Source organism: Uloborus diversus, chromosome 2 (genome assembly GCF_026930045.1).
Source record: "Uloborus diversus isolate 005 chromosome 2, Udiv.v.3.1, whole genome shotgun sequence".
NCBI classification, from domain to species: domain Eukaryota; kingdom Metazoa; phylum Arthropoda; class Arachnida; order Araneae; family Uloboridae; genus Uloborus; species Uloborus diversus.
The window spans coordinates 92,017,374-92,045,213 of record NC_072732.1 but is presented as its reverse complement, the minus strand read 5'-3'; the positions used below and the strand labels follow the sequence as shown (position 1 = coordinate 92,045,213).

Sequence of the window (27,840 nt, the reverse complement as noted above, 5' to 3'; positions counted from 1 at the left end):
TTTAACTCAACTAAAAACTAAATGGTGATTTTCAAAACTAAATAGCCTGAAAATACTAAAAAAAATTGAGGCAGTTCGGGGTGAAAAAAGCTTCAGGAGCACATTTAGAAGTAAGACGCAGTAAGAACGTGCGTGAATGTGCTCAGACGTCAACGCATAAACTTGCCCCGTCTTCAATAGGATTTATTTTTAACGCGCAAAAATATTTAATAAATATTTAGTTCATACAAATACAATTCTCAAAAAATGTTAAAAGTCAGCTAATTTTATATATTTGTTATTTTATAACTAAGTATTTTTTGTTCACAATAAGCTTCAAAACGTTCAACACAAAATTTGCTCAACTTGGTAAAAAGCAGATTATTCTTTCTGCATGCCAGACCGAAGTTTGACTGATACTTAAAAACTTGTGAGAATGCTTGCTGGGGATCAGCATCAATCTGTTATGACAGTTGGCTCTCCAGTTATAGTTCCTTTTGGGAAAAGGGCACTGCGTAAACGTACCCCGGTCTACCCTACTTACTTTGAATTCAAATAACTGATAAGTAAAATTGATTTAATATGATAATTGCATTAAGTACCAATATTTAATGACATTATTATTGTTCATTTCTTTCTTCAAAGTATATAAGTAACATTGAAATGACCACTATTGAAGCACTGGCCTGGTGTCTTTACCTTATATGCTTAAAAATAAGTAATGCACATACAAAAACATAGGAATATTTTTTTTAATCTCAAAAATGATATTTTGGAATATCATTTTTTCATCAAAAATGTCATTTATTCCAAAATAGTAAAAATGTGTTTACGAATAATAAACATATATAATGAATTTTCAGCTACAATAAAAATGTTAATAAAAATCTATTGAGTCATTTGTTTTTGGAAAAGACTGGAAAGTTAAAAATATAATACCAAATTTTGAGTTTTATATTCATTTTCATTAATAAATGCGTCAAACAATATAGTCTTCAAAACATGCAGCATAGTCTGTTTTAAATATTGTGATTAATAAATTCTAACAAAATCTTATTTATTTCTCTAAAAGCGCAATAAAAAGTCTTCTCTGTCTCTTATCAGTAACAAGTCAACAAAAAACTATATTTATGCTATATTTATGGAGGGTTTTTTTTATACTAGAGAAATTTGTAATTTACGATGTAACTAACTAAACTCTTCAATTCAAACTGATAGCCAGCAATATTCTCAACCAATCAAGATCCGGCGTAGTAGCATAAACAACACAAAACTTGATTGGTAAAGATATTTTATGGTTGACCGTTGACGTATTTCTTTTTGCACTCTTGAAGATTAAAATTTGCGCCGATACCTGAAAAGAATATTCATTTGTTGTCAATATGCTTGAAGTGTAGTTGTTGACGAGTTTATTGAATCGGAAAAAGTAGCTATTTTAACAAAACACACTGAATGATCTCTATTCTTTATTTTTCTTTAAAGTTGTACACATTACATTTGATGCTCTTGACTAAAATTCACAGCGGTAAATGTGAATTTTTTACATTTTGTTTTCTTTTCCTCTTCTGTTTTCGAGTTTTAATCCCATTTATCTAAGCATGTGTTGAAAATGAACTTACTGAACTCCATAGATAATTTTTAAAAGTTGCACAAAAATATTAACGTTTCCACCACACCCTCTTCCATCACCAAAAATGTATCCTAAAAATGTCTAATTGGCCATGTATTCAATACAACTTACTCTAAACTAATATAAGCATAGCAGCTTTTGTAAACATCAAATTCTAGGATATTGTAGATAAATGGCATTTGTATTCATCAGTTTTAAGATGTCCCTTTAGTTAAGAGAGCAAACACTAAAAGGCATGTGTGCAAAATGAGATAACTTGGTTACATATTTGTTATTAGCACGGTATTTCTTTACTAACATGAAACTTTCTATACTGTATTTTTAAATCCCGTTCTCTATTTTGTGTTAAATCATGTACCCTAAAAAGTTATTGCTTTTTTAAAAAACATGCTATTTTTACATATTTTAAACTTACTTTAGGTTTGCTACAAAGTAAGTTAATTTGTCTATGAGCATTTAAAATTTGTCAAGCATACGAGGAAAAAAAACGGGATTTCAAACACAATTATATCAAATTTCAAATAAATTTATTCATTACTTAGAGGTATGTATATACAATATATAAGTGCATGAATGAACTTAGCAGTCACATTTATTTTACTGCAAACAAATAGTTGAAAAAAATCGCAAAGTAGATAGTAATGTCTCATTAACAACAGCTATGACATTATACTCAAATTTACGTAATGTGATAGTCATAGAGATGCAAAAAGAGAGTCCTAAAATGTCTGTAAACTTACATTATTTTCTAAATATCCTAGCGCAGAAAAGATTATTCAGTGTATGCTGTCGTCATTGCCACACAAATATATGAAATCTAAAATAATACTTACAATACAGTCTCTAAATTATTCCAAGTTAAAAATGTCTTATTTGAATAGTCATTTTTTATGTTTTCGTGGAGTAATATTAGAACCACTACACACATCTGCGCAATTACCTTGTTTTAATCCATGGACAAGATCTTTTACTCCAAGATTATTCACCCAGTCTTCTTTGACTAAATGAACTACAGTCGAAGTTGCCTTTTTGATATATTGTGATCCAGGCACCGGGGCATCACCAGACGCCACTCTGCATATGGTTTTTTGAAGGCAGTCATCACTATCAATAGCTCTGGCTATATCTGCTAAGTTGTCAAGAACTTGGTGAAAGTTACCGTTGTTGATGAAGTTTCTTGCTGCCTTAGTGGCTCCTGCTGTAGTAGACACAACTGGCATGGTCATTCCTGTCATTGAGTAATTCATCAGCACGGGCACAACAGCAAATAATACCAATGATAGAGGAATAATAGCAGCTACAAAAGCAGATTTGGGATCTGAGAAGATCTTCGAGAGAAATCCTTTTTCGTTTTTAGATGAGTCATCCAAGTTATTCATCATCATGATCAAGTCCTTCATTTGTGCTGGTGTCAGGGTTGGGGCGAGGTAGCTATCAATACTTCCACCTTTTCCAAAATTTTGGCTGCCTTTCCAAGAGGAGGGGTTGTATGGGTATCCTTTGTAGGTTGCGAACATTGGATAGATAGGACTATAACCCTTGTTTGAATCATAGCCTTTATAGTTGTTATACCCTTGAGGAGGACTATCCATCATCGGAGGACTATTTGACATGGTGTCATCTTTTGAATCATCAGCTGAATCAGTCATTTCACTTCTGTCATCCCCATAATTATCAGGACTCCAAAGGTTATCGTATTTACGTCCAGATCGACTTAGGTTTGAATCTGTCGATATTTCATAGGCTTGAATATGCACCAAACACAAGAGAGTTGTTAAAAATGCAATTGAATACATCTCACTTAAGCTTCTCCAAGAGACTCAACTAAGAGGAGAATGGAAGGTTGTGATGCCGTTCAACACTAAGCACTAGTATATATATCAGAGAAGTATATCCTTTTCGCATAATCACTGACATTTATTATGCATTTAGGTGCATAGGTGATAGCTTCTGTATATTAATGCGATTCTTCATGAAAAGGCGAAAATGGTCTTGATGTTATGCTCGTGTGACGAAGACATTTAGTTCCGAGTAATATCTTTTGTGTATGCCCATGACCTACAAGTGTTGCTGGGATTTCAAGCGGAAATGTGATATTTTTCATTGAATTGCTTTTTATTATGACCTAGTCTCACTTTCCCGTTGCAATACAGATAACTGACATAGTATGCATTTTACAATGAAAACGAAAAAGCGTTAAACTTTTTTTTTTTTTTTTCAAACGGAGAAAATTTTTAAAAGCAGTAGGAACGTATGTATGTCCGAATAACCATGATGCAAGCTCAAAACATTCAACAAGCTTTATCATTGTTATTATTATTAATATTATTATTTATCTTTTTTAATAATAAGCATACCTATAGTGCAAGAGGGTGCTGGGGTTTCTATGCATTACACTAAAAATTAATTTACTGGGAAACACAAAATATGTTATTAGTATCATGTTCAATCTTTTAATTTTTAGAGCCTCTGATGAGATAAACATGAAAAAACCTTGTGGAATTATTTTTTCTAGTTACATCTTTTTTACACATACAGGTATTTATCAAAATAGTGGAAAGACATGTGAATAAAAGTGACATTTTTGAAGTCGCTTCGTAAGTAATAAAGAATAAAACTAGCTCATTTTTTTATAAACAGCAATGTATATATTTTGGTAATATTTGGTGGTTTAACGGAAGATCTGGAAGTTTTAGATTTTTTTCAAGCGCGTGAAATGTTGGACCTCTCAAATTTTTAAAGAGGTCAAATCGCTGGAGCTCGTCCAGCTGGAGCAAATATAACTGAAACATCTCAACCTTTTGGCGTTTCTAGAGGTACAGTATCTAAAGTCATGACAGCATACACACAGTGTTGTAAGACAAGCTGGGCAAAGCAAAACAGTGGACGGAAAGAGAAGTTCGAGGATAGAAACCGACGGGTATTGAAGTGAATTGTAATGTCTAAAAAGCGAACAACAGCAGCGAAAGTGATCACAGAACTCATTCACCATCTGAATTCACCAGTGTGAGTGATTACAGTTAGAAGGTCTCCTTTATAAACAGAGCATTTACGGTAGAGTAGCAATTCAAAAAAGATTTTCCAATTGTTTCCATTATTTTGATAACTAAATGTATGTAGTCCTATGTGAATTTGTGCTCATTGCTTTTGGTGACAATTCCACTAAAAGGGGATAGCGATCGAGAGTTTTCTCCGTAATTCGTGTCTGCTATATTTCAGGAAATAATGAGCGAAATCAAACAAAATTCGATCCATTTGTTGACACTAGAGAGTACAGATGCTGATTAAATTTTGGTTTTATTAGCTCAAAAGGGGTTTGAGCAAAAATTTATCGAACAGTAGATCTTAGAAGGACAAGAGCGGATTATATTTTAACACCAACAGCTGAAAAGGGTGCATTGAAATCATGCGTTTTTTCTTGTAATTATTTGAGTGCTATACCTCAAAAAGTAATGCTGAGTTTTTAGATGGAATTTGGAATAAATGTGAACGTACACAGAAACAGAAGTTAATTATATTTTGACGCAAATCACTCCAAAGGGACTGTTTTTTGCCATTTAATGTGCAAATAAAAATATCTTAAATGCAACAATAAGAAAAATTAATCATAAAATGTGGTCTGCATCTTTTTTTCCGATTTCATTGTAGGCAAATGATCGGAAAATTATTGAGGATTTAGAAATTTTATCTGTTGCCATTTTATATCTGCTGACAAATAAAATGTCTGCAATTAATTTAAGCAAGACTAAAAATAACTTTCAAATTTCGCTCTTTGCTTCTGCTTTGGCTAGGACATTTTGACAATTCTGAAATGGGCACGATCATCAAATTTTTGTGCGTGATTTTAATTTGGTAGCCCTGTTTTTTCTGGTAACCATGTAAAAACATATATTTCCTACTCTTTTTTTACTCATGCAAGAGAGAAAACATACCTCGATCAGGCATTGGTGGCAAAAAATTAACGCTACAGAATTAGGATTGCCATTATCCCAACTGTCGAATTTTTTTCAAAATTTGCGAACAGCACAATTTTGTAATAGCGATTATATGAGCAAGTGTACAGTGTTATATTCAGGAATTCATAAGATTTATATAGGAGAAAGTTTAGTGACTGCCACATAACATAATAGTTTTAAATTATTATTTCGTTTGCATAAAAATGAAAGTATACACTGATATTTCTGCAAAACTATAACTTCATGGAATAATCAACAATATTTTATCAAAACTCCAATAAGTTAAAGAAAAAAAAATTGAATAATGATGGTAATAATAATAATAATAAGTGTCCATACTTGGCTTTTGTCTTTGATTTGAAAAAAATATTTGGTTTGGAGTAAATTCATTTTTAAGTGATACTAGTATCGTAAAATGCAAGGATTTTTTCGGTACAGAAAATGCTTAATTACTTAAACAGCAAAATCTGAAGAAAAAATAAATAAATAAGTAAATAAAAAGGTGATATTTTCGTATATCGCAAGAATACTCCATTTTAAAAAGTAAATCTCCTTATCCTAACTCCTCGACTTATCATATCTTTAGGTTCCCGGTGCGAGGCTTTGCTGGGATGTGAAGAATAAATAAATATTTATGACACAGAGATAGTCATCAGTCGGTAGAATCCCTGTTTTACAGCGGGACTGAATTTTTCACCCCAGCTTTAATCTCATTTAGCAAATCCTATGCAGTTCGATACAGGAGTTTTCTCAAGTTTTATTTTTTATCTCCACAATTCTAATGTAGCGAAGAATAAAAAGATATATGGATAAAAGACGCTTGGATTTTTCTTCCAATTTATCTAACATATTATTCAAAGAAAATCTAACTTAGGCATTGAAGATTACCGTTGTTTACTCCACATAAAAGTGACGCAAGTGACTAGCTGTTTTGTTTTATAGCGTATAATCTTAAACTTTGAGCATAGATATGAAACTTTTTATGAAAATAAATGTTAAAAGAATTGTATGTATTTTATGCTTTTTTGCGTCTTACAAGTAATAATATACATTATTATCTTTTTACAATTCTTTTTTAGCACAACAAAATGCGTTAAACTTTTATCAGCACAACTGACTTTTTTTTTTCATCACATGAAAATCACATTACAAAAAATTAATCTATTTAAAAAGTACTTAATTTTTTAAGTCAATATGTTCTATGAAACATCTATGTCAAATAGTACGTTTTTTAAAAAAATAATTTTCAAGTAGAATGTTTTGTGTGCATAAATTTTTCTCGAACTGTTCACAAAAGGCCTCTGTTAAATAAATCAAATGAAATAAGTTTTCGAGATATATGAATGACATTTTTCGCATTGATGCTAATGTTTTCTTTTAACTGTTCAACTTTCAACTCCAATTGCTCAAAACAAAAAAGGAAATCTTGGAATCAAGTGCCCTTGCGAGACCGTCAAGAGCGGTCCCGGCATTTGTCGAGGGATTGAGTCATGCAATTAATTTCAAAGTTTTTTTTTAGGGTCAGGGAGGCCAACTCCTAGTCCTATAGACACACATTCCTTAATCTCTGTTTCTTATATTTCCCATTCTGTGTTTTTGAAAACTTATATAATCATTTATTTTATTTTGACATTTTTTCGGTGTTTTACGATTTTTAAATTATTATTTAATACATATTTTTTAGTTTCTGGCACAAAAATAGGAGAGGTTATAAGTTGTAAGTGTATCTCTGTGTATCTGTGTATGCGGCATCGTTGCCCCTGCACAATAGATGAACCTAATTTCGTATTTTTTTTTCTTACAATTTGAAAGTTGACTTGATCGGGAGAGCAATTAGATGCGACTCATTTAAGTCGAAAAGAGGGGGAGAAGGACTAAAATTTTAATTTAATGTTAGACCTTTAAAAAATGCTTTTCACAGGAAAGTTAGTTAAAAATTGTCAATTTTTTTATAAGGAATTAGTCTGAACGTTGCTTTGAATAAATTATTTAAGTGCCGAACACTGTTCCTATTTTCTCCTTTTTAAAATAAAATATGCTTTTTTTCTGTTGCCATCAAAAGATATAAATTGTAAAAAAACGCACACAATGTGTACCCAAAATACTCGATTAATTGCAATAGTGGAAGATTTATGACAATTAAATGCTTCCCAAACTAATAATAATAATAATAATAATGATAGTTAAATATGTAACATATAACATGGAAGGAGTGTCAATAAACAAATATCAGTTTTCGTTGTTCGAGTTAAGTTAGACAACCTTAGAATTTAATTTATTTGTTTACAAAAGGGAGAGAGTGACAAAAAAAGAGATAGAAAAAGTTGCAAAACTTGACTTAATTGGACATAGTTACAAAATATCGTTAATAAATAGAATATTACTTCAGCTTAGTTATTTATCAAGTGGTAAGCGTTCAACTTCTTATATTAACGCCATATAGCCCATTAATAGACCATAACTAGTATGAAACACTGAAGCAGCTAACAAAGAGTTGAAAAAGAAAATAAATGGTTTCCCGAAGAAAAAAAGCAAACGCGGATTTTCTCAAAATGATAGATATGAAATGTCAAATATATTATTTCAGTGGAATGGGAACTGGATTCTGTGTAGGAAGACATTTTATTACTAAATATAAAAACAAGTTAAACCATTAAAGATGGCAATAGAAAGGTTCAGTCATAGCAGATACATTGTTTTAAAAAGTTTTATTTATTGGGTATCAGTTCTCGAAACTGATCACAACTCACGAATCTTTTAATAAAACAATTAAAATAGTATCTTTTAATAATAAGTAACTTTCAGTTTAAAACACTTTTGTCATTTATTTAGCTCATTTATTTATTGCAATAACTGAAATATGTTATTTACTTTAACTAGGAAATCTTCTACAAAACTTATGTTTAATATTGTAAAACAGTAATCATCAACAAAATAAAATGAAAGCAAAAAATAAACAGGAAAAAAAATCTCAAACGTTTCTATCAAGTTAAGGTTTTCAGAATAAAATACATTACAAAACTTCCGAAGTTTTTTGCTGCACCTTCGTTCAAATCTCTCCTACTTTAGAATCTTTATGTTCGCTGCGTTTTAAAAGAATAAAATAAAATAGAAAAACATCTCTATTCTCCGCTTAATCCAGTAATACCTTTTGAAAAATTGCACCTATCTGCGCAAAATCCGGCCACAACTTCAAAATACAAGATTAATGTTTCTTAAAAGAGTGTCCAGGAGCCCCGACTCTTTTATTCTATTTTTAGATTTGAGTCTCTTTATTGCTTCCTATGGTTATACAAATTTAAGAATGCATTTGTTTGTATTTTTGAACTTTAGAACAGTTTCTATCTGTTTCACTGCCCAGGAGAATTCAAAGGCCTTTCATGTTTTTTTTTCCTTGCTAAAGAAATCCGAGCGATAGGATTTAAGCTCCCTTCCGAGATTGCAGCTTTATTGGTCCAACGGGGCTACTGCGGATCGAAAAGAATTCTATTTTGGTTATAGAGTAAACGTCACTTTTTCTGCTGCTATACATTTGATTTCTAAAATATTCACTTTTTGCAGAAGAACATGCAGTATGAGTGGTAGCTATTTAATCATATTGTCTAATATGTTTTTTATTTTTATAACTGATAAACTTGCGTCAAAATGTAACAAAGAAAACTTAAACTTCATATTTTATTGCAGTTTTTCAACACGTTTAACTATAAGAAACATTGAAAAATATGAGAGATTAATATTTGCTAAATTATAATTGATTTTTATACTGCGGTTGTGGCAAGAGATTGTATTTATTCGATAATTGTTCAATTTTGATTTTATAACACCTTATGCTCCCGTGTTCTCCAAATCTGTGTTTTCTCTTTTGTCGTATACATTATTAACCAGTAATTTCTTTCTTGCTTTATAAATATACATTAATACATAAATTACAATATTCACATAATTTAACGTACGCCTCTTATATATTGTCTGCTCTGGTTAACCTAGTGGACAGACTTTGAATAGGACAATCCCGAGTTCATTGCCCAGAGCTACAAAATACCCACCCAGAACATGCGGAGTTCGTTATTATTAAACTCATGTTTCTGAAAGTCACTAAGTCAGTCCCTAGTAGTTACCATGTGTGCAGGAGTTCTATGGACGTTCAAACTCCTTTGAAACTACGACTAAATTGCAAAGGTTAAGTGCCCATCAATCGAGGCAATTCAATTTTTTAACTTCAACGTGTTGCGTAAGATGATGGCACTGTTGAAGGTTCCATTCTATCCAAATTTAGAGATCTAGAGATTCGAAACTCTGTATTTAGACAAAAAAAAATGAACTAATTAAAACATTGAAAAAGCTTTTTCTGTGCGTTCGTACAAAATTTTTGTGTTAAAAAAGTATGCTAAAAGCAAAATACGGGCATCAACTATTGCTAAAGACAAAACTTTTCACCAAAATTATGAATCAACTTTTCACTAAAATATCTATAACTTGTGTCTTATAAACTTCTCTTTAGCATGTATAAAATTATTTAGAAAGTTTGTCGAGTTTTCTATTTTCAAATAACGCATAAATTACGAAACTTTTAAGAGCTCGAAATTTTTCTGATCTTATAATATCCGATTAATTTAGAAATTACCGAGCAAGAGAAAATCATTACCTAAGGTAAGTAGTGAAATGCGTAAAGTTTTGAATCCACTTAATAAACGCTGCCGCATCCCTTAATAATTTAGTTCCGAAAAGATAATGTATTCATCTCCCCTTACCCACAAGTACACTAACCACAACTAAAGGACAAAAACATAAAACAAAAGTTGAGAAAATAACCACCCTCCCGTAGTTCTGGAGACATAATAAAACTACAAATAGAGCAGGGGAGCTCCTCTCCGCTTTTCCATGGCTCTCATAAAAATGCAAATTTTTTTCTTACCCGGAGACATATTTGCAATGCATCCATCTTTTCGACGCATGCAAATTGATCAGGATTATCACCAGTCCTCGCGATTTGCGGAAACTTGTCTTTGGGTGGGAAAGTAAGTAAGGGGTCGACTTCCCGTTGATGAAGTTCTCTTTTGCCTTTTTTTTTTTTGGAAGACATATTTTAGTTTTTGGAACTGCCATAGAATGATCGAAGATTTTGAAGGGTTCGGGAAATATTCAGGTGGGAAGACTTGTGTTTAAAAAACAAGGTCTTCATATGCTATGCATTTCGTTTAATCAGCTTATTTCGCTGAAAACTTATTTTTTAAATTTCAAAATTGTAGAGTTCTCAAACATCTTTCTTTGCGGGTTTTTTTTGTGCGGTATATGCAAGTTTTAATTAAATTAGAACATAATTGACAAATATATCAATAAAACGAGTGCAGTTTATTATTTTCTGTTAAAAAAAGCGAATTTCAGCCAGTTTGCGTATGAAAGATAATGGTTATAAGTTTTAAAAACTTTTGTATATAAAATAAGTGCATGTGTAAACAAAATATGTAAAAATGCATGTGCATTTTGTAAGTCAGAGTATTAAAACTTTGGTAAGATTTCAAGTAGCTGTCGTGTTTTTATTCGTTTCAGTCATTCCTACTTATTTCGTTAGGATCTGAGTTTTTTTTTCTAAGTGAGGCTTTTTTGTGCGGTTTTTTATTTACCGCATAAAAAAATATTTGTTTCGCGAAAACTTCTTTTATAGATACTCGTGCCGTATCGGGAGATTTTTTTTATGCGGTTCTTAACCACCGCACAAAAGCAGGTTTGATTGTAGTCTTATCCGAGTTACTTTTAATAAAAGTATATATTTCAGAAATTAACTTACTGAATCAGTAAGAATTTAAAAGAAATAAATAACGAATAAAATAAATTTGAAAAAAAAAACAGGAAGAAGTAGAAGTTATGATGATTATTTAATTAAGCTTTTTTATAACGTCAGCCACGATTTTTGAAATTACAGTAGAACCTCGTTTACTAAGCCTTTGTATATCCTGATCCAATCCTGATTGAAGAGTATAAGAATTGCTTTCACCTAAATAATAACTCCAAATTATAATTGCAAGGCCAGAACTACAAAATCAACAAATATTTACTTTTTCTCTTGATTAAATGTACAATTCCTCCACAGGTCGTATAATATATTATGGTAGTAATCCTAAAAACAACACTGCGTACTTAGGTTGTAAGTCCGAGACAACTGAAGTGAAACTAAAGATTATAAAGTGTTTGCTAAAACGATCTTCTGTAATTTTGTTACAAAGCATCGTTTTTTGCTCCGATAAAAGATAAGCCAGCTTATTTAAGAACAAGGTTTGCTTCTTACCCATATTACCCGGATTATCCGGATTGTGTTTTTCCAGATTGTCTTTGGTTTCAGTTAGTCCGGATAAACGACATTGTACTGATTTCCAAACAGGAAAACAAAGTTTTTGAACAGTCAAGGATTGATTAAAGTGAAAAACCAACGTAAATAAAGCACACATTTTGAAGAAAATACAACATATAGCTATTTTAAGGCGAAAATGGAGCCTCTTCATCAGTGCAAAAAACTCACCAACACAACCGAAAGTAGCGAGAGAACTGGTGAGCTTTTTGCATTGATGAAGAGTCTCCATTGTAGCCTTGAAATAGTTATATGCTGTATTTTCTTCAAAATGTTTGCTTTATTTACGTTGGTTTTTCATTTTAATCATATTGTAGCACAAAGCTTATACGATAATTTTTCATTTAAGCAAAATTTGCTTAAAGTGAAATATCAACGTAAATGGAGCACAGATTATCAAGAAGACACAGCATATAGCTATTAAAAGGCTGCAATGCAGTCTCTTCATCAGTGAAAAAAGCCCAACACACAGCCAGGAAGTCGCGAGAAAACACTTTCTGATTGTGTGTTGAGCTGATAATTTGTGTTTTATTTACGTTGGTTTTTCATTTTAATCATATTGTAGCACAAAGCTTATACGATAATATTTCATTTAAGCAAAATTTGCTTAAAGTGAAATATCAACGTAAATGGAGCACAGATTATCAAGAAGACACAGCATATAGCTATTTAAAGGCTGCAATGCAGTCTCTTCATCAGTGAAAAAAAGCCCAACACACAGCCAGGAAGTCGCGAGAGAACACTTTCTGATTGTGTGTTGAGCTGATAATTTGTGTTTTATTTACGTTGGTTTTTCATTTTAATCATATTGTAGCACAAAGCTTATACGATAATTTTTCATTTAAGCAAAATTTGCTTAAAGTGAAATATCAACGTAAATGGTGCACAGATTATCAAGAAGACACAGCATATAGCTATTTAAAGGCTGCAATACAGTCTCTTCATCAGTGAAAAAAGCCCAACACACAGCCAGGAAGTCGCGAGAGAACACTTTCTGATTGTGTGTTGAGCTGATAATTTGTGTTTTATTTATGTTGGTTTTTCATTTTAATCATATTGTAGCACAAAGTTTATACGATAATTTTTCATTTAAGCAAAATTTGCTTAAAGTGAAATATCAACGTAAATGGAGCACAGATTATCAAGAAGACACAGCATATAGCTATTTAAAGGCTGCAATGCAGTGTCTTCATCAGTGAAAAAAGCCCAACACACAGCCAGGAAGTCGCGAGAGAACACTTTCTGATTGTGTGTTGAGCTGATAATTTGTGTTTTATTTACGTTGGTTTTTCACTTTAATCGCATTGTAATAGAAAGCTTATTTGATCTTTTTTTCATTTAATCAGGAATTGATTAGTGTTTTCTTTAAGCTCCGAATATCGCTCTGCTCTTTTTCAGAACTATCTTTTGAACAAGCCAGGTCTCATCTTTTCACAACTTTGATTAACAGATATATAAATTAAATTGCTCTCACATGCATATTATAAATTTTGCTCGGAAAGTATATTTACACATTCAAAATTCTCATACAAAGAGTGAATTTTACGAAAAAAATATGTTAAAAGCGAAAATACGAACGTATTGGGACCATAGGGAGTTCGGATTTTCAAATTGTTCAGGTTTTCAAAAGTAACCAAGAAAATCACGCTTAAGAAAATAGTATGATATTTATTAAAATATAAGTACTATGCAATATGTTTATAAAACATACAATACAGTACATAACGCTATAATATCAAATAACATTTTTTAACAAAATTTAAGAAAACTTAACTCTCATGGTTTCCTGAATATCAAGAAAAATAAAAAATACTTACAGTGTTGTGTGTACTTTGGGAGGAACTATTATACAGTAACGAAACAAGGGAAACTGAATGCACTTCTAAAAAACACACAGTGCATTAAGAAAGTTGAATTAATTTCTGTTAGGAAAGAGTGAGCTAAACTCATATTTAAAAAAAAAAATCACAGCTGATTTTGGGCTGGGAGAGCTTTAAATTTTTTTTGCCAACTGCCAAGTCCTTCACTCGCTTTAGTTGTAAAAGTTAGGCAATAAAAATCGCAATAAGCAAAGAATTTGCTTATTGCGAATTCTTAATCGAATCTTCGATTTCCCGTGTGGTGAAATACGTACCATTTTCAGTGTAAAATATTATACTCCATTTACATTACATATGAGGCAGTGAGAAGCAAAGAGATGTAAGTGGCAAAATTAAAAATTTGGAGATAACCAGCACAAATGGTAGGTGAACACATCTTTTGTCTTGGGGTAAGAGATGGTACTAGAAGCCCTGGTAGGTGCTGCTGTGTGCTTCACAACGTTGGATTACTAACTGTTCTAACAATGGGAGTGCTTTCGGATTTTGAATGTTTCGGATTACTGACGTTCTAATGAAACTAAGGCTTAAGATGTAACTGTTTTTAGCACGTAACGTAAAAGGCTATATGGCACTAACGCAAATTCCAATTCTTCACGTTTATTAGCTGATATTTTATTTTCGATAACAATTGAAATAACCGCTATTTTGTATTTCGCTATACCGAAGTTTTTAGAGGAACTGTAAGAGATTTAATTGTAGAAAAATTAGTAAAATATCCTATTGTTTTTCTGAGTTGACTATATATAAAGATTTTTTAGAGGTAAACCGTTAACATTATTTGAAAAATAGTCTGAACAGTTCTGTAAGAAATATTTAGGAACTGATGTTATGTTTCTAATGGAACTTTTCTTGACTACATTATACGCCCACATTGAGAATATATTTTTTATTTTGAAAACAGTTAGCTTTTTTACAGGTATACTTGTTTTACTGCGTAGTACTAACGTAGTTTCTGATGACTGTTTCATTCATTATGATAAAAATTTAAGTTTCACAATTTATTTCTGTTTTTTCTGTTTTATGATGTATGTTAAGGGATAACTACCCTGAAAAAAACTATATTCTAAGAATTACACCACAATGTACTTCATAAAAATTTGAAGCCATCGACAATAGAGCTTAAACATTCGAAAAGGTGAAAAATATCATCTAAAAGCTATAGTAAAACCTGGCGAGGATCCTTGGTTATGAAATCTTAATGTGTCTGATTTTTTTTAAGGTTAATTATTTCTTACGTCAAACTAGTTATTTAACTTTGAAGGTCTCTCCATTAAGAAAAAATTAGTTTACGCAATTGTTAATAAATAAATCTGGCATATATATTCTCTATTACACCTTTACATTTGCTAAATTATTCTACTAAAAACAAGAAATAAATAAGCGGATCATGCTTGCTTTAAGGTAACTCATTACGATTTATGTTCTCTTCTTAAGTTTTAAATATAGAAGGTTTGTCACTTAATTGAAGTAAATTGCTCAACATGCATTTTAGATATCATGGATTGGCATAAATTAATTCTTAATTGATGATTTCAAAATCTCATCGTTTATGCAACACGTATCTTATTGCCGATTCGTATTATGGTATAAAATAAACTTCGCCGACAGTTTAAAATTCCAGCACACCTGGTTTTAATTATTAAAGTTTTTCTCACCTAGTCATTGATGGGATGGTGCTTATGGGCGAGTCTTTTGATGGATTAGCCTTCGAAATCTTTATGTAGAATTCAAAAGTTTTCATTTTCTGGCGACTGTATCAATTTATATGCATGAAGTGCAAGGTTAATTGAACTGGAGAATATTCAAAAGTATAATTTGATTTGGGAATGTTTAATAACAACACTGGAACGGAAGAAGATAGAGTCACCAAAATCTTCTTTTTTTCTTTTTTTTTAAACAAAAAATATAATAAGTGCTGCCTCAAACAGAAAAAAAAGGAATATTCCAGAAATAATTAAACTCTTTTGAGCGCCTATCTCTCTCTCCGAACATTTTAAGTCTGTGACTTTGAAGTTGAAACGACTACCTACCAGTGGATTTGGACAAACAATATCGAATCCAGGAGTCCAAAGGGCGGGATCTAGAAATGTTTTAATGAGGGGGCAATTGATTTTTTTAAATTTACCTCATGCTATACTTATCTGAGTTTTTCATACTTGAGGAGGGGGGGAGGGAGCCCCTCAGCATTTCACCTAAAACTGCTAAAATATAGAGATTTAGCTAAGAAGGCGCTTGAGCTTTTTTCGTTTGACAGATGCATCATAAAATTTCGTTTTTATAAACTTCAATTTTGTAATAATTTTTAGAATTTTTCGAAGCCCCCTCTCCTAACATCATTAAACTTTGTCTAAAATTGCGCTTTTTGGATTTTCAGGTTCAAAAAATAACACCCTGATCTTTCAGTACCGGTATTTGTTAAGGCCACTATATAGACGAGTTTACGCAATAAATAACAGCCATTTTGGATCGGAGCGGCGTGCTTGAGTGGTTGTCCTTTCTGGTGGGTTATCGCGTTTGATATTTCTCACTGCGAGCAATTATTTGCGGGACGTGAATTGTTTATTAAATAAAATATTGTTTTTGGCCAATCCAGCAAAACCCAAAACTTTGCTCTGGTACCCTTAGTTCCGCAGCAATGAAACATTCGATCCAAGATGGCTAAATTTAAGCTCATGCATCGACCTGACTTATACAGTGGCTTTTGTATTTAGTATTAAAGATCGTCATCGCAACGTGATTTTTTGAGGAACAATGGAGCTCCGCGGAAGTAAAAGCTAATAAAAATATTAGTCATATATCTCTACCTCAGAAACAGACTAACGTAAGGCTAAAAATTGATTTTCTTCTTATTTGAGCATTGAATGTAGAATCATATTCCGCATCGATCCATGTGGACGCAATTCCTTAAAAAAAGAATCCTTTGTAATTATTATGCAGTGTTGAAATAGGACAAGTTCCATCCTTTGCATGAGACAGACAAACGTTTACCCTCTCGTTAGTCTGGAACTAATAAAATATAGTATCAACATAGTAGTACTAAATGCTTATAAGATTTTATATTTTACTTGTTTTTTTTTCAAAACAGACATTTTATCTTTCAGAGACCTTCTGGGTTTGACTCAAGTAATTACCGGCTTGGCAGCTACCCCGCCAGTACGGATGCACGTTGTTAATGCTTCAGGATTCGAAATTCGAGGAGTCGAGTTGGGTGAACAACTTTACCTCAAAGTGGAAATGCTAGATGAATGTAAGTTAATTGCCTTTGAAACGAAAAATAAGTGCAAATAATGTAGAAAAAAAGAGGTAAAATTTCACTCTGAACATGTTTTCATTACGTCTTAAGCAAACATATTTTTCTGCGTTCGAAGTCTTAATACCTTCGCGCGCATGAAACAAAAGCATTATAATTTTATATTTAATTTTAATTATGTATGCATTAATTCATTAAGTTAATAGAGTCATTTAGTATTTTCCTAAGGATTTGCATTTTCGTAATTGATAGCATAACATGTCAGAATTTAAAAAGTCTTGAAATTGTTAGTTTGTCGTATTTTTGTGAAATATATTTTGCATTCAGGACTGCTCCATATTTATTCCTGAAAGAGGAGACAGAATTTGTTTATGTATATCTTCCTATTATTCTTTCAAAAAATTTCCTTAATTCAATTATGGATGAGTTTCTTGTTATTAAATGCTCTAAACCAAAGCCATAGTTTGTTTCTTAAAATAATTAGTAGTAGCTTTTAGGTTCAATAACAACAAAGTCAACTTTTTAGCAGCAACATGCTTATGATAAGGAAATTTAATTCAATTTATATTGCAAAGATGAATCGAATTTTGTTTCAATATTTTAGTCTCCTTGCACAGACATAGTCGAAAGTCATACATTCGCAGTAAATATATTTTTAATTCATAATTCCACTTGAATAATTTTCTCTGCAGTGACTGATATTATCGTTCGGAATGCGAAAACTTTGAGTAGCCTCCATAGAACCCAAAGCTCTGTAAGACACATTTAAATATGGTTAAATGATGGTATAAACAGCGAACATAACTTATGTCGAAACCAACCTTGCTAAAAAATATACAGGGTGTTCATCAAGTCATGCACTGATAAAGAAAATATGTTTTAAAATAATAATAATAATAACAATACTTAAGCATATACGTTAAAAACATATTTTGAGCCATGTCTGCTTAAGTCTTCTCTCTCCCCCCCTCCACCCAGTTTGTACAATATATGTATATATATATATATATATATATATATATATATATATATATATATATATATATATATATATATATATATATATATATATATATATATATATATATATATATATATATATATATATATATATATATATATATATATATATATATACAGGTAGTTATTAAAATAATGGAAACACCTGTGAATAAAAGGGGCATTTTTGAATGCGCTTCGAAAGTAATAAGGAACAAAACTAGATATATGGCTTTTTTATAAATAGTAATGTTTATATTTTGGTAGTATATGGTGGTTTAACGGAAGTTCTGGAAGTCTTGTATTTTTTTAAAGCGGAAGAAATATCGGACCTCTCAAATTTTTAAAGAGGTCAAATTGTTGGGGCGCGTCTAGTTGGAGCAAGTAAAGCTGAAACATCTCAACTTTTTGGCATTTGTAGACGTACAGTAGCTAAAGTCATGACAGCATACACACAGCGCGGTAAGACAAGCTCGGCAAAGCAAAATAGTGGGTGGAAAGAGAAGCTCAGCGAAATAGGTCGATGGGTATTGAAGCAGACTGTAAAGTCCAAAAAGCGAACAGCAGCAGCAAATGTGACCACAGAACTCAATCACCATCTGGATTCACCAGTGTGAGTGATTAGAATTAGAAGGGCACCTTTATAAACAGAACATTTACGGCAGAATAGTGATTCCCAAAATTTTTTCGAAATCAGAGTTTAAAAGGAAATGACATGTATTAAGATAAGGTCATGTCGTAATTAAAATGAAAAAGTAAGTTTTATTCATTTGTTAACTTTTCATAAAACCGATTTGAATTTATAACTAGTGACTCATCAGAACCGCCAATACAGCAGAAAGACACACAACCCTAATATTTTGCATTTGCATCTAAAGTAGTGCTCTAAGAATCTGCAAAGAAACCAGTCACTTCAAGTTCTATTTTGAATGGCGGAGAAAATACCCAGGAGCCTACCTATTTTTCATATATATATTCTTATATTTATTATTTCTCCCTCTCTCTTTCGAGATTTTTTACGGGAAAACTTTGAGTCGAAATGTCATCCGGTTCCGACAAGCTGGTGCCAATTTCACCTCAAACAGAATCGATTTCCAATTTCAAACCTTTGGCTAACCCCGATCCCCCCTGCTGCATAGGCTGTCATTTTTCATCGATCGGCCACTTTTTTCTAACCGTGTGTTGCATGCAATATGTTTCGTGTTCCCCGGTCGGCAGTTTTCCCTGTGAATTTTTCACCTAAATATCTCTGAGCAAAATGTTGCTATAAATTGTAATATACAAGATACTTCAGAAGTTGACAGGTGGGTTTTCTTTCTTTGTGATTTAGGATAAATATATTCTGAGATAACGGAATGGCTCGTACAAAAATATCGTTCTCGTAATAATCGTTTCCAGTGAACAAAAATATATTTAAGGGAATGATACATTTAATATACAAATAAACATATGACATAAAATTCACAGTCCTGAAAAAACTTTCAGCAGTGTAGTAAAATAAGCAGACTTTTCCTGCAGGAAATCGGACTTTTTTTTAAAAAAGCTTGTACTTGTGCGACATTGCTCAGAAATATCATGTATCCTCTTAAATGAGCAAAATATGAAGTGAACAGACTTTTCATGGTCTGTTCACAATCTGTATTTTTATTAAGACAAGTACAAATTTTATATGGATGAAATTAAAGCAAACATTTCATGCAAGTTATTAAAAAGCTTTTCTAGTACAAGCTAAAGAGCTAATAACTCAAAAATATTACTTTGCCGTTTTTGTATAAAACTGTGTAAAACAATATTGAAAGTTCTCTTCTGAAACGAATTGTGTACGAACGGCGAGGTGCCACTCTTTATACAATAAATATGCAGACGCTTTTGCTGATTTGATTTGGGCTGCTCAGCAAAATATTACGCGTTACTTTAAGAAGAAAAATGCAAGATCGTAGGATGACATTTAATTGATGGTTCACATAAACCAATAAAGGTTAAGCAATGAAAATTAAAAAAAACATTACATAACATCGAAGGTAAAAACATAACATAACTTCATAGGTGCAGCAAAATGGGAAAAAAAAGCTAACAACCTACTTGACCATTGTGTCGAAATGATTAAAAAGCTGAAATAACGGGATTCTACAAATATTAGAAATATACCACATAGTTCAATAAATTTCTCCATATTACTAGTTTTATATTACTAGTTACTCTGTATTACTGAGCTCAGTGGCTCAGTGTTAGCGCTTCGCGTTCCCACGCCGCAGACCTGGGCTGTATTCCCAGGTCGGACATGATCGACTCAGCCGTTCATCCCTTTAGTGGGTCGATGAAATGAGTACAAAGCGTGCTTGGGAGCTAAACTCTGGGGGTTCCGGGTTCAGTTGACCACCTAACTAGAACATTTACCCAGCATTCCAGAGCATTTGGTCAGGAAGACTGAGATGAGCACGGAAGGCCTTGTCTCTCATGGGCTGTCGTGCCACTGACTTTGGTCATTACTAGTTCTTAGCTAATGTAATTAAGAAAACAGAATTCAATAACACTTCCAAGCATTTCAGTTAGAACTATCAATAGAACAGTTTTCAGTAAAACCGGAAGGCTTCTTGAACTTTGGCATTCGGCTATTTTAAGAAAATTATTATATTAGATTTGAAGACTTAGCTTTTTCTTGCAATAAGTTTTTGTTCACATAGTGTCAACTCAATTTTTTTTGTCGTATTTTATTGCTCGCTGAAAATGAAATCTAAATTTTCACACACGTGATCACAATTCTAAAACTCTCACAGACGAAATGTAATAAATTAAAATTGGTTTAAATGCGCTAAAATGCTGAAAATATATGTTTAAATACATAAATATTCTTACATGAAATAAAATTACTGAAAAATATGCTTAAAGTGTAATCGAAAATGTTAACAAGAAGAAGATGTGCAACACTGATGAAACGTTACAAAAAGAGAGCATTGCGTGCATTTTAAGCTTAAGAAAAGATTGTGCATAAGCATACAAAACTCGTTCTTAATTTGTTTTCATCTAAATTTTTCTCTAGCATGTAGAAATATAAGAAAATACGAAAATTGCTGACAAGGTAAACAATACACGACTAACTATTGCGTGCATTAGAAATATATCCAAACGCGTAATTGTATGTTTATCGACGATCTGTTTGAAAATCGACAAAAAGGAAAACCCACCAGCTGCTTTGAAGGGAGAGAAAAATGCCGATAAAGCCGTGGGTAAGACAGTATAGGTAAAGCATTGGAAAGAGAGCCTGAGAAAATACGTTCTGGTAGCTGGGCGTGTTACATTCATGTTCGATGTAGTATGGCACTTTCTTTTCGCTTACATCCCTGTCAAAAAAGTACCATTCTCGCACGCCATGTGACACATGACATCGCGCAGATTGACACGAAATAAATGGTTTCTCCCCTCCCCCCGCTTGCTATCCCCACCTTCATTCGTTTTCGTGTTCTTTAACCCATTTGAGGTCTGGATATGGATTTCTGCTAGAAGGCTTCTGAAATTCGCATTTCGGAATTCGAGCATTTGTTTACTTGGAAAGCAGTTTTTTATTCTCTGATGAGTTTTGTCGTGAATTTATGCTCAATGAATGTTTCGTGGTCGGTTAGTTAGATGTAGAAATCATCATGAAAGTTAAGGCATTTTTCTGTGGAAAACAATTCGACCGAAATTATTTGAATGTTTTTATCGTTTAATGATGGTAATCCTACTATGAGCCCAGTTGTGTTGCAACCAAAAGTTTCTTTTTTAACTATTTTTTACGAAAAACAAAATGAGGCTTATTTTTACATGCATCTAAAATAAATTAAAATAATAAGCATATAAATCTATTCATTTTTCTTAAAATTACACCAAAAATATGTATATACATATAATAAAATTACATGACAATTACCGATAGATATAATATTACGTCAGCATATTCGTAACTCTAGGTACTATAATAATTACGTTTGCTTTTTTAGAATTTTTAAATCTGAGATTAGTAAATTTTTAATGAATTTTAATCAGTAAAATATGTTTAACACGAAAATGCTTAACTTGAAAAATCATTTAAAATGAAGTGATGTAAAAGTCCAAACTGTATACTGTTCCATACAATACAGATTTTTAACACGAGATTCTTTTAATATTAAAAGTCCCCTTAGTTTGAAGTTAAACGTTTTTCACTATTAACTTTTTCAAATTTACAATTATTTTGTTCAAAATATAGATAATATATATTTTTTTCAATATTTAATTATCATTGTCAAAACAAATAAATTTAAGTACTTTAAACTAAAGTTTATTTAAAAGTAATGGCAGGTATCTTAAAGCACGTTATCTTGTATCCAATAAATTTTTAAGCACTTCCCGGGATAATTTAAAAGATAGGGAAATTTCCTCGTGATAGAACATTGTTAGTGCTTCCGAAATAATTCCAATCTTTCGTTTTGGACGTTCCGGTGTTTAATGCTACCTAAACGCGATGCATTCGGAAATCTAAAACTAAACTTGTTTTTTTGTCTTTTAGAATCATGCTTTTTAGTATTTGCACAGCGCAAAAAAAAAAAAAAAAAAAAAAAAAAAAAAAAAAAAACCCTTACGTATGCTTCTTTTTTTTTGTTTTTTTGTTTAGTAAAAAACGTTCTTTTTCAATGCGATTTAGTTTGGATATACTTTAATAAATAACCTATGAAAGAAACATGAAAGTATCGTAAAAATTGAAAAAATGTATTTTCGGTAAAATGAAGAAAATAAAGCAATGCTGAAAATTATTAAACATTTCTCAGTTTAAAATTCATATTATAAAATTCAATTATAAACTTAAAAAGAAATTTCTCTCCCGAATGCCTTTTAAAGCGCTTCTATTTCAAAGGGTTGCGTGCGAAAGAGTTTGGTTTATATGATTTTACCTATGTATGAAATTAAATTAACCGTAAAAAGAAACATTTTAACTATAACGAAAAATTAGCTAAATTTTTAAATACGCGAAATATTTACCAATAACGCAGGGAAGGTTGCCAACAATGAACCACATAACACTTCTTACTTTTTTAGAAAGTGGTTTCAACTTTAATTTTACATTGACTATATGACTCAGTATATTTCTCTGATAATGCTTGCACCTTCCTCGGTACAGAAAAGAATCAAATAAAGCTAGTATGTTTTTTTTTTTTACAAACACGTTTCTGACGCATAATTGGTTATAACGAGAAAATATCGTAGATCATTTGCACTCATTAAAGCGAGTTGACTGTATCGCTGTTGTCCAACGTCCATTTTAATTTGATAATTTCATTTTAAAATGTTTAACAAGAATTTCTTGTCTTCAGCAGAACATTTGCTGAAAACGAGTTAAAAAAACTACTGATGGACTTAGTACCATCCATTTTGTTAGTTCCATTTTTTTTTTAAATCTGAATGTAACATTTTGTTGGTCATAACTGTGCTCATAATAAGACAAAATGAAAGAATTGATAACATTCCAATATCTCAAGCATAATATTAACAAGACATTTATCTCAGTAACAAAATACTGATTTTTAGCATCCATTAGGAGTACGAGAATCTCTGGTTGATTACTCCTTAAAAACAGGCGCATTTTCAATTATTTTTCCCGCCAAATATCTCTTCTACTCTCGACAATTCCCTTCCATTAACAAAACGACGCAAAATAGTTTCATCCTTCGTAGCCACTCGCATCTCCACTGCTTCAGACTGCGTATAAAATATCATCCTATTTCTTAATTTAGAACAAAACAATCTAAAACTTTTGCTTCGGGGGAAAAAAAGAAAAAAAAACACAAATCCGAGAAGAAAAATGTCATTGTTTAAAAACGATGAAAAGAGAAGAATGATTCCCTGACCCCAAATCTAATTTTGTAAAGAATTTTCTATTTGTGTTCAATTGAGCAGTAAGGAGCATCGCAAGAGTTTTTGTGAAAAATGAAGGGAGATAATTTTTCTTCCGCCTTCCGGCAGATTCTGGAAGATGCGCATCTCATGAGATATGAGCAATCGAGATGCTTCCAATGAAGCTTTTATTAAACGAAATCTTGTGGATGTTTTTCTTAGTTTAATGTTGGGAAATATTTCCGAAACATTACTGATTCCGCCCCGCACCCCCACGCGTGTTCTTTCATAATTCCTTTTTTAAAAGGTTTTTGATTCTGGGTTCAAAAAAGACATTTCTTACTCTGCTTTTTTTTGCCGTTTGGTTCTGATAAAAATCTTACGATCATTGATAAAATCTTAGATTTGATAATTAAAACTGACTAAAATCATTTGTAGGTTTTCAGATTTGGAACGAGAGATGGTATTTTAATTTATATGTATCCCATTGTGTTTATATAACATATCAGTGCAAATGCATGTCTCTTTAAAATACGAATCATTTCAAAAAATTTCACTGCGTCCCAAGCCAAAGTGTCCTTTTTAAAAATCTTCTGCGTTTTATTTTTAACTAAAAATCCACCCGTCAAGATATGACGGGTGAAAATTGCTTCTACATTTGAACGAAGCAATTGCCTGTTTGGTGATATTTTGATAGTTGACATTTTAACCCTAACTCCAGTGGATGAACCCTAAGCTCCAATATATAGCGTTCATTGTTGATCACTTTTTCGTTTCTCCATTCTCCTGACATGACACAGTCTTACCAGTAAAACAGTTAAGTTTCCGGATCCAGCTCATCCTTGTCACAATAAATCATTTCTCTGCATGTTAAACATTATCAAAACACATTATCAAAGTATCATGTGGGGCAAGTTTTATTGTTGATGACGTCATTAGCGTTACTCAATCATTGGCTATTATATATATATATATATATATATATATATATATATATATATATATATATATATATATATATATATATATATATATATATATATATATATATATATATATATTTTATAAGGGTATGTTAATTAATAAGTTACTCTGGGTGAATACATTACTTTGTTTTTCCATATATAGTTCGAAGACGTACCTATACGAAAAATACTGCATGAATCTGATCCATCGTCGTTAATAACTTGATAGGTGCATCATCCAAAATTGATAAAGAGAAACACTGCTAAGTAACATCCAGTTAACCCCTGGGACGCATTTTCTCTCGAAGTTTATATCCCTGCTGTAAAAATGCCATGTAGAAACACAGCTTAATTTTTATAATGTTACGAAAATTTAACATTAGAGAATTTAAAAAGCGACGGGTATTCCCTCTGCATTGGGGTAAACGCTTTAGGTATTATGCGCAAAATGCTTGCGTTTAAAATGCTACAAAAGCAAGCCGACCGAAATGGGACTCGATCCCTGACCATTCTCTTGAAAGTCTAACGCTCTACCATCTGAGGTATCTGGTTCTCTCTTTTATAAGTACAGGAGTAAACACTTGATATTCACCAGAACTTATCTATGCGGTTTATTTAAAGGGTTATTAGTTTAAATGGGCAAAATGTAAACTGTTTCTTTATTTTTAACACGAAGCGGTAAACAGATCTAAAAATGATACCTTATTTATGAAGTGTGATGATGTATTAAGTAAGTAATGTCGCACAAAAAAGAAAAAAAGGAGAGAGAAAATAAAAACCTTTGAGAAATAATATATATCTTAGCAAACAACGTAAAGAAAACACAAATACGCAACTGGTTACCGGCACATGCTTCGGAGTTTTAAGTTTAATTAGTATGAATTTTTGGATGTTAAGTTGTCCAAAAGCCTTCACCTGACTTTAAATCAAGAGCTCACACTTTTTTGCATTGAAAATGGATTGCTTGACACTCCGAATCTCGTGTCTGCAATCAGTTGCTAATTTGGGCTTTATCAACGTTGTTTACTATTGTTACATTGCTGAGGAAAATTATTTATTCATTCCTTCATTTCGTAACACACTTAAGTTTTTTTTTTTTTTTTTTTTAAATATTTCTAAAAAAAATGCGTAAAAAAATAGTTACACTCTTATGATATGTTGAGCGTGGAACAAAAAGAAAATAAATAAATAAATAAATAAAACTGAGAAAACAACAGTGGAAGTATCTTAAAGGGGGGCTCCCCCCTTTAAGATACTTACCCTTAAAACACATCCCATCACAACTGTCCAATATCGCGCCAAAATGCTACGCGTTTTTGGGCGGCTTTTAATCGCTGCAATGGGTAGCGAACCTCATTTATGGACGATAATGCTCGTGCTAAAAGAGCCCAGTTATGCAGTGTTATTCGAAAAAAAAAATCAATTTCACGTATGGCTAGTTCTGACTAATCACTAGATTTAAATCCCATAGTGCACGTGTGGAGCATGTTGCACTGTTATAACCAGGGGTTCCAGACGAGTGAAAATTTTCCCTCTAAGGTGAAAGCATAGTGCCTGAAGGTGCAATGCAAACCAGAAAATAGAGAAGAGGAGCCAAATCAGCATGCAATCGCAGAAAGACTCATTGCGCATGCGCTTTTTGCCTAATAACATACATTCAACCACCTCAATATGGCGGACAAATGATGATTGCGTTTGTGTGTCTTTCACATTGAATGAAGTACACTATTGGATTAAAACACAACTTTTCTAGGATTAGTTATCCGAAATTACAAGTAAGTACAGCTTTTGATCACTTTGTAGCTTTTAGGGCTTTCAAACATAGTTAAGTGTTTAAAAGTGCATTTATTGCTTTTCAGTAACCGTTAGTCTTCTAGTTCCCGTTTATCGTTACTATCGTGAAATTTCCCTCATTCAAAACGCTACTAAAAATATCTGTCATTATTTTCTTGAATACTCGATATGCAGCTTTTATTAATCACCAAAAGAACCTTAATAAAAATGTTTCTTGTGCTTCGTAGATTATAACAGAAAGCTAGCGAAAAAAAAAACCTCTCTCAGTCTAGCTCTTTTTTTTTTTTTTTTTTTTGGCTTTTTCATTCAAGTGTTAGAATCATTTCCTGTTAGCGATAGCGTTAGAAATTTCTTTTTGTTTTTTATTTAACTGGTTGAAAAACTTTGTGTGCATTTTATTTTGTTACTCTTAATTAACGTTTATGAAACGATTTTGTTTTTCCGTAATTGTAATATCCCTGAATATTTTTGACTCATCATGTAAATAATCCATAAGTACAGCTATGCTTCAATTTCAGAATACGTCATGCTTTAGTAAATGTATAATTTCTCACATGTTTTAAATAATTACTCGTTTTTAAATTATAACGTATTTGTGACAGATCTTTGATACCAAGTGAAGGGGTAGATATTTATTATTTTATTAATTTTTAACATTACTTTTTGTTAAAAAAAACATCAGAACCCTGAATTTTTTCATGTTTTTTAACGGCCCCAGAGTTATTATTCATATTATTTATTTTATGAATTTTTAAGAAAACGATGAAGATTTCACCGGTCCGCAAAGTTTTTCATTTGCTTTTACCGCGCCCGTGGGTCAAAAGAGGTTGAGAAACACTGAGTTAGAGCACGATCAGATGAATTAAAGCTATGAGCACTTCTTAACTATGTTGAAAACTCTGAAATATGATCAAATGCTGCAATTACATGTTTTATTCATTTCCAATACCGAGTTCAATGTGAAAAATGTCCAAAACGTAGAATATCATAAATCAAAACAAAACTTTAAAAAAAATAATAAATAAATAAATAAATACACAATTGTATTCAAAAACGCACACAATACGGGGGAGGGAGGAGGATGATCTATAGTAAGGGTGCCATTTCTCTCTCCGAAGGTTCCTTTTTTTCACTCCGGCTGTCTGGCTTTTAAAAGGTGCCTGTTTTTCACCCTATTTAGAGGTGCGATTTCGG

The 27,840-nt window shown here is 31.8% G+C and overlaps 1 protein-coding gene across 1 annotated transcript in view; it reads left to right on the top strand.

The window, feature by feature from the left end:
* The window catches only part of LOC129216421 (uncharacterized), a 237,936-nt gene that overhangs the window by 167,500 nt on the left and 42,596 nt on the right, over positions 1-27,840 (top strand). The window contains exon 7 of the mRNA XM_054850636.1: positions 16,893-17,038. Coding sequence (XP_054706611.1) covers positions 16,893-17,038 — 146 coding nt within the window. The remainder of the gene's footprint in view (positions 1-16,892; positions 17,039-27,840) is intronic.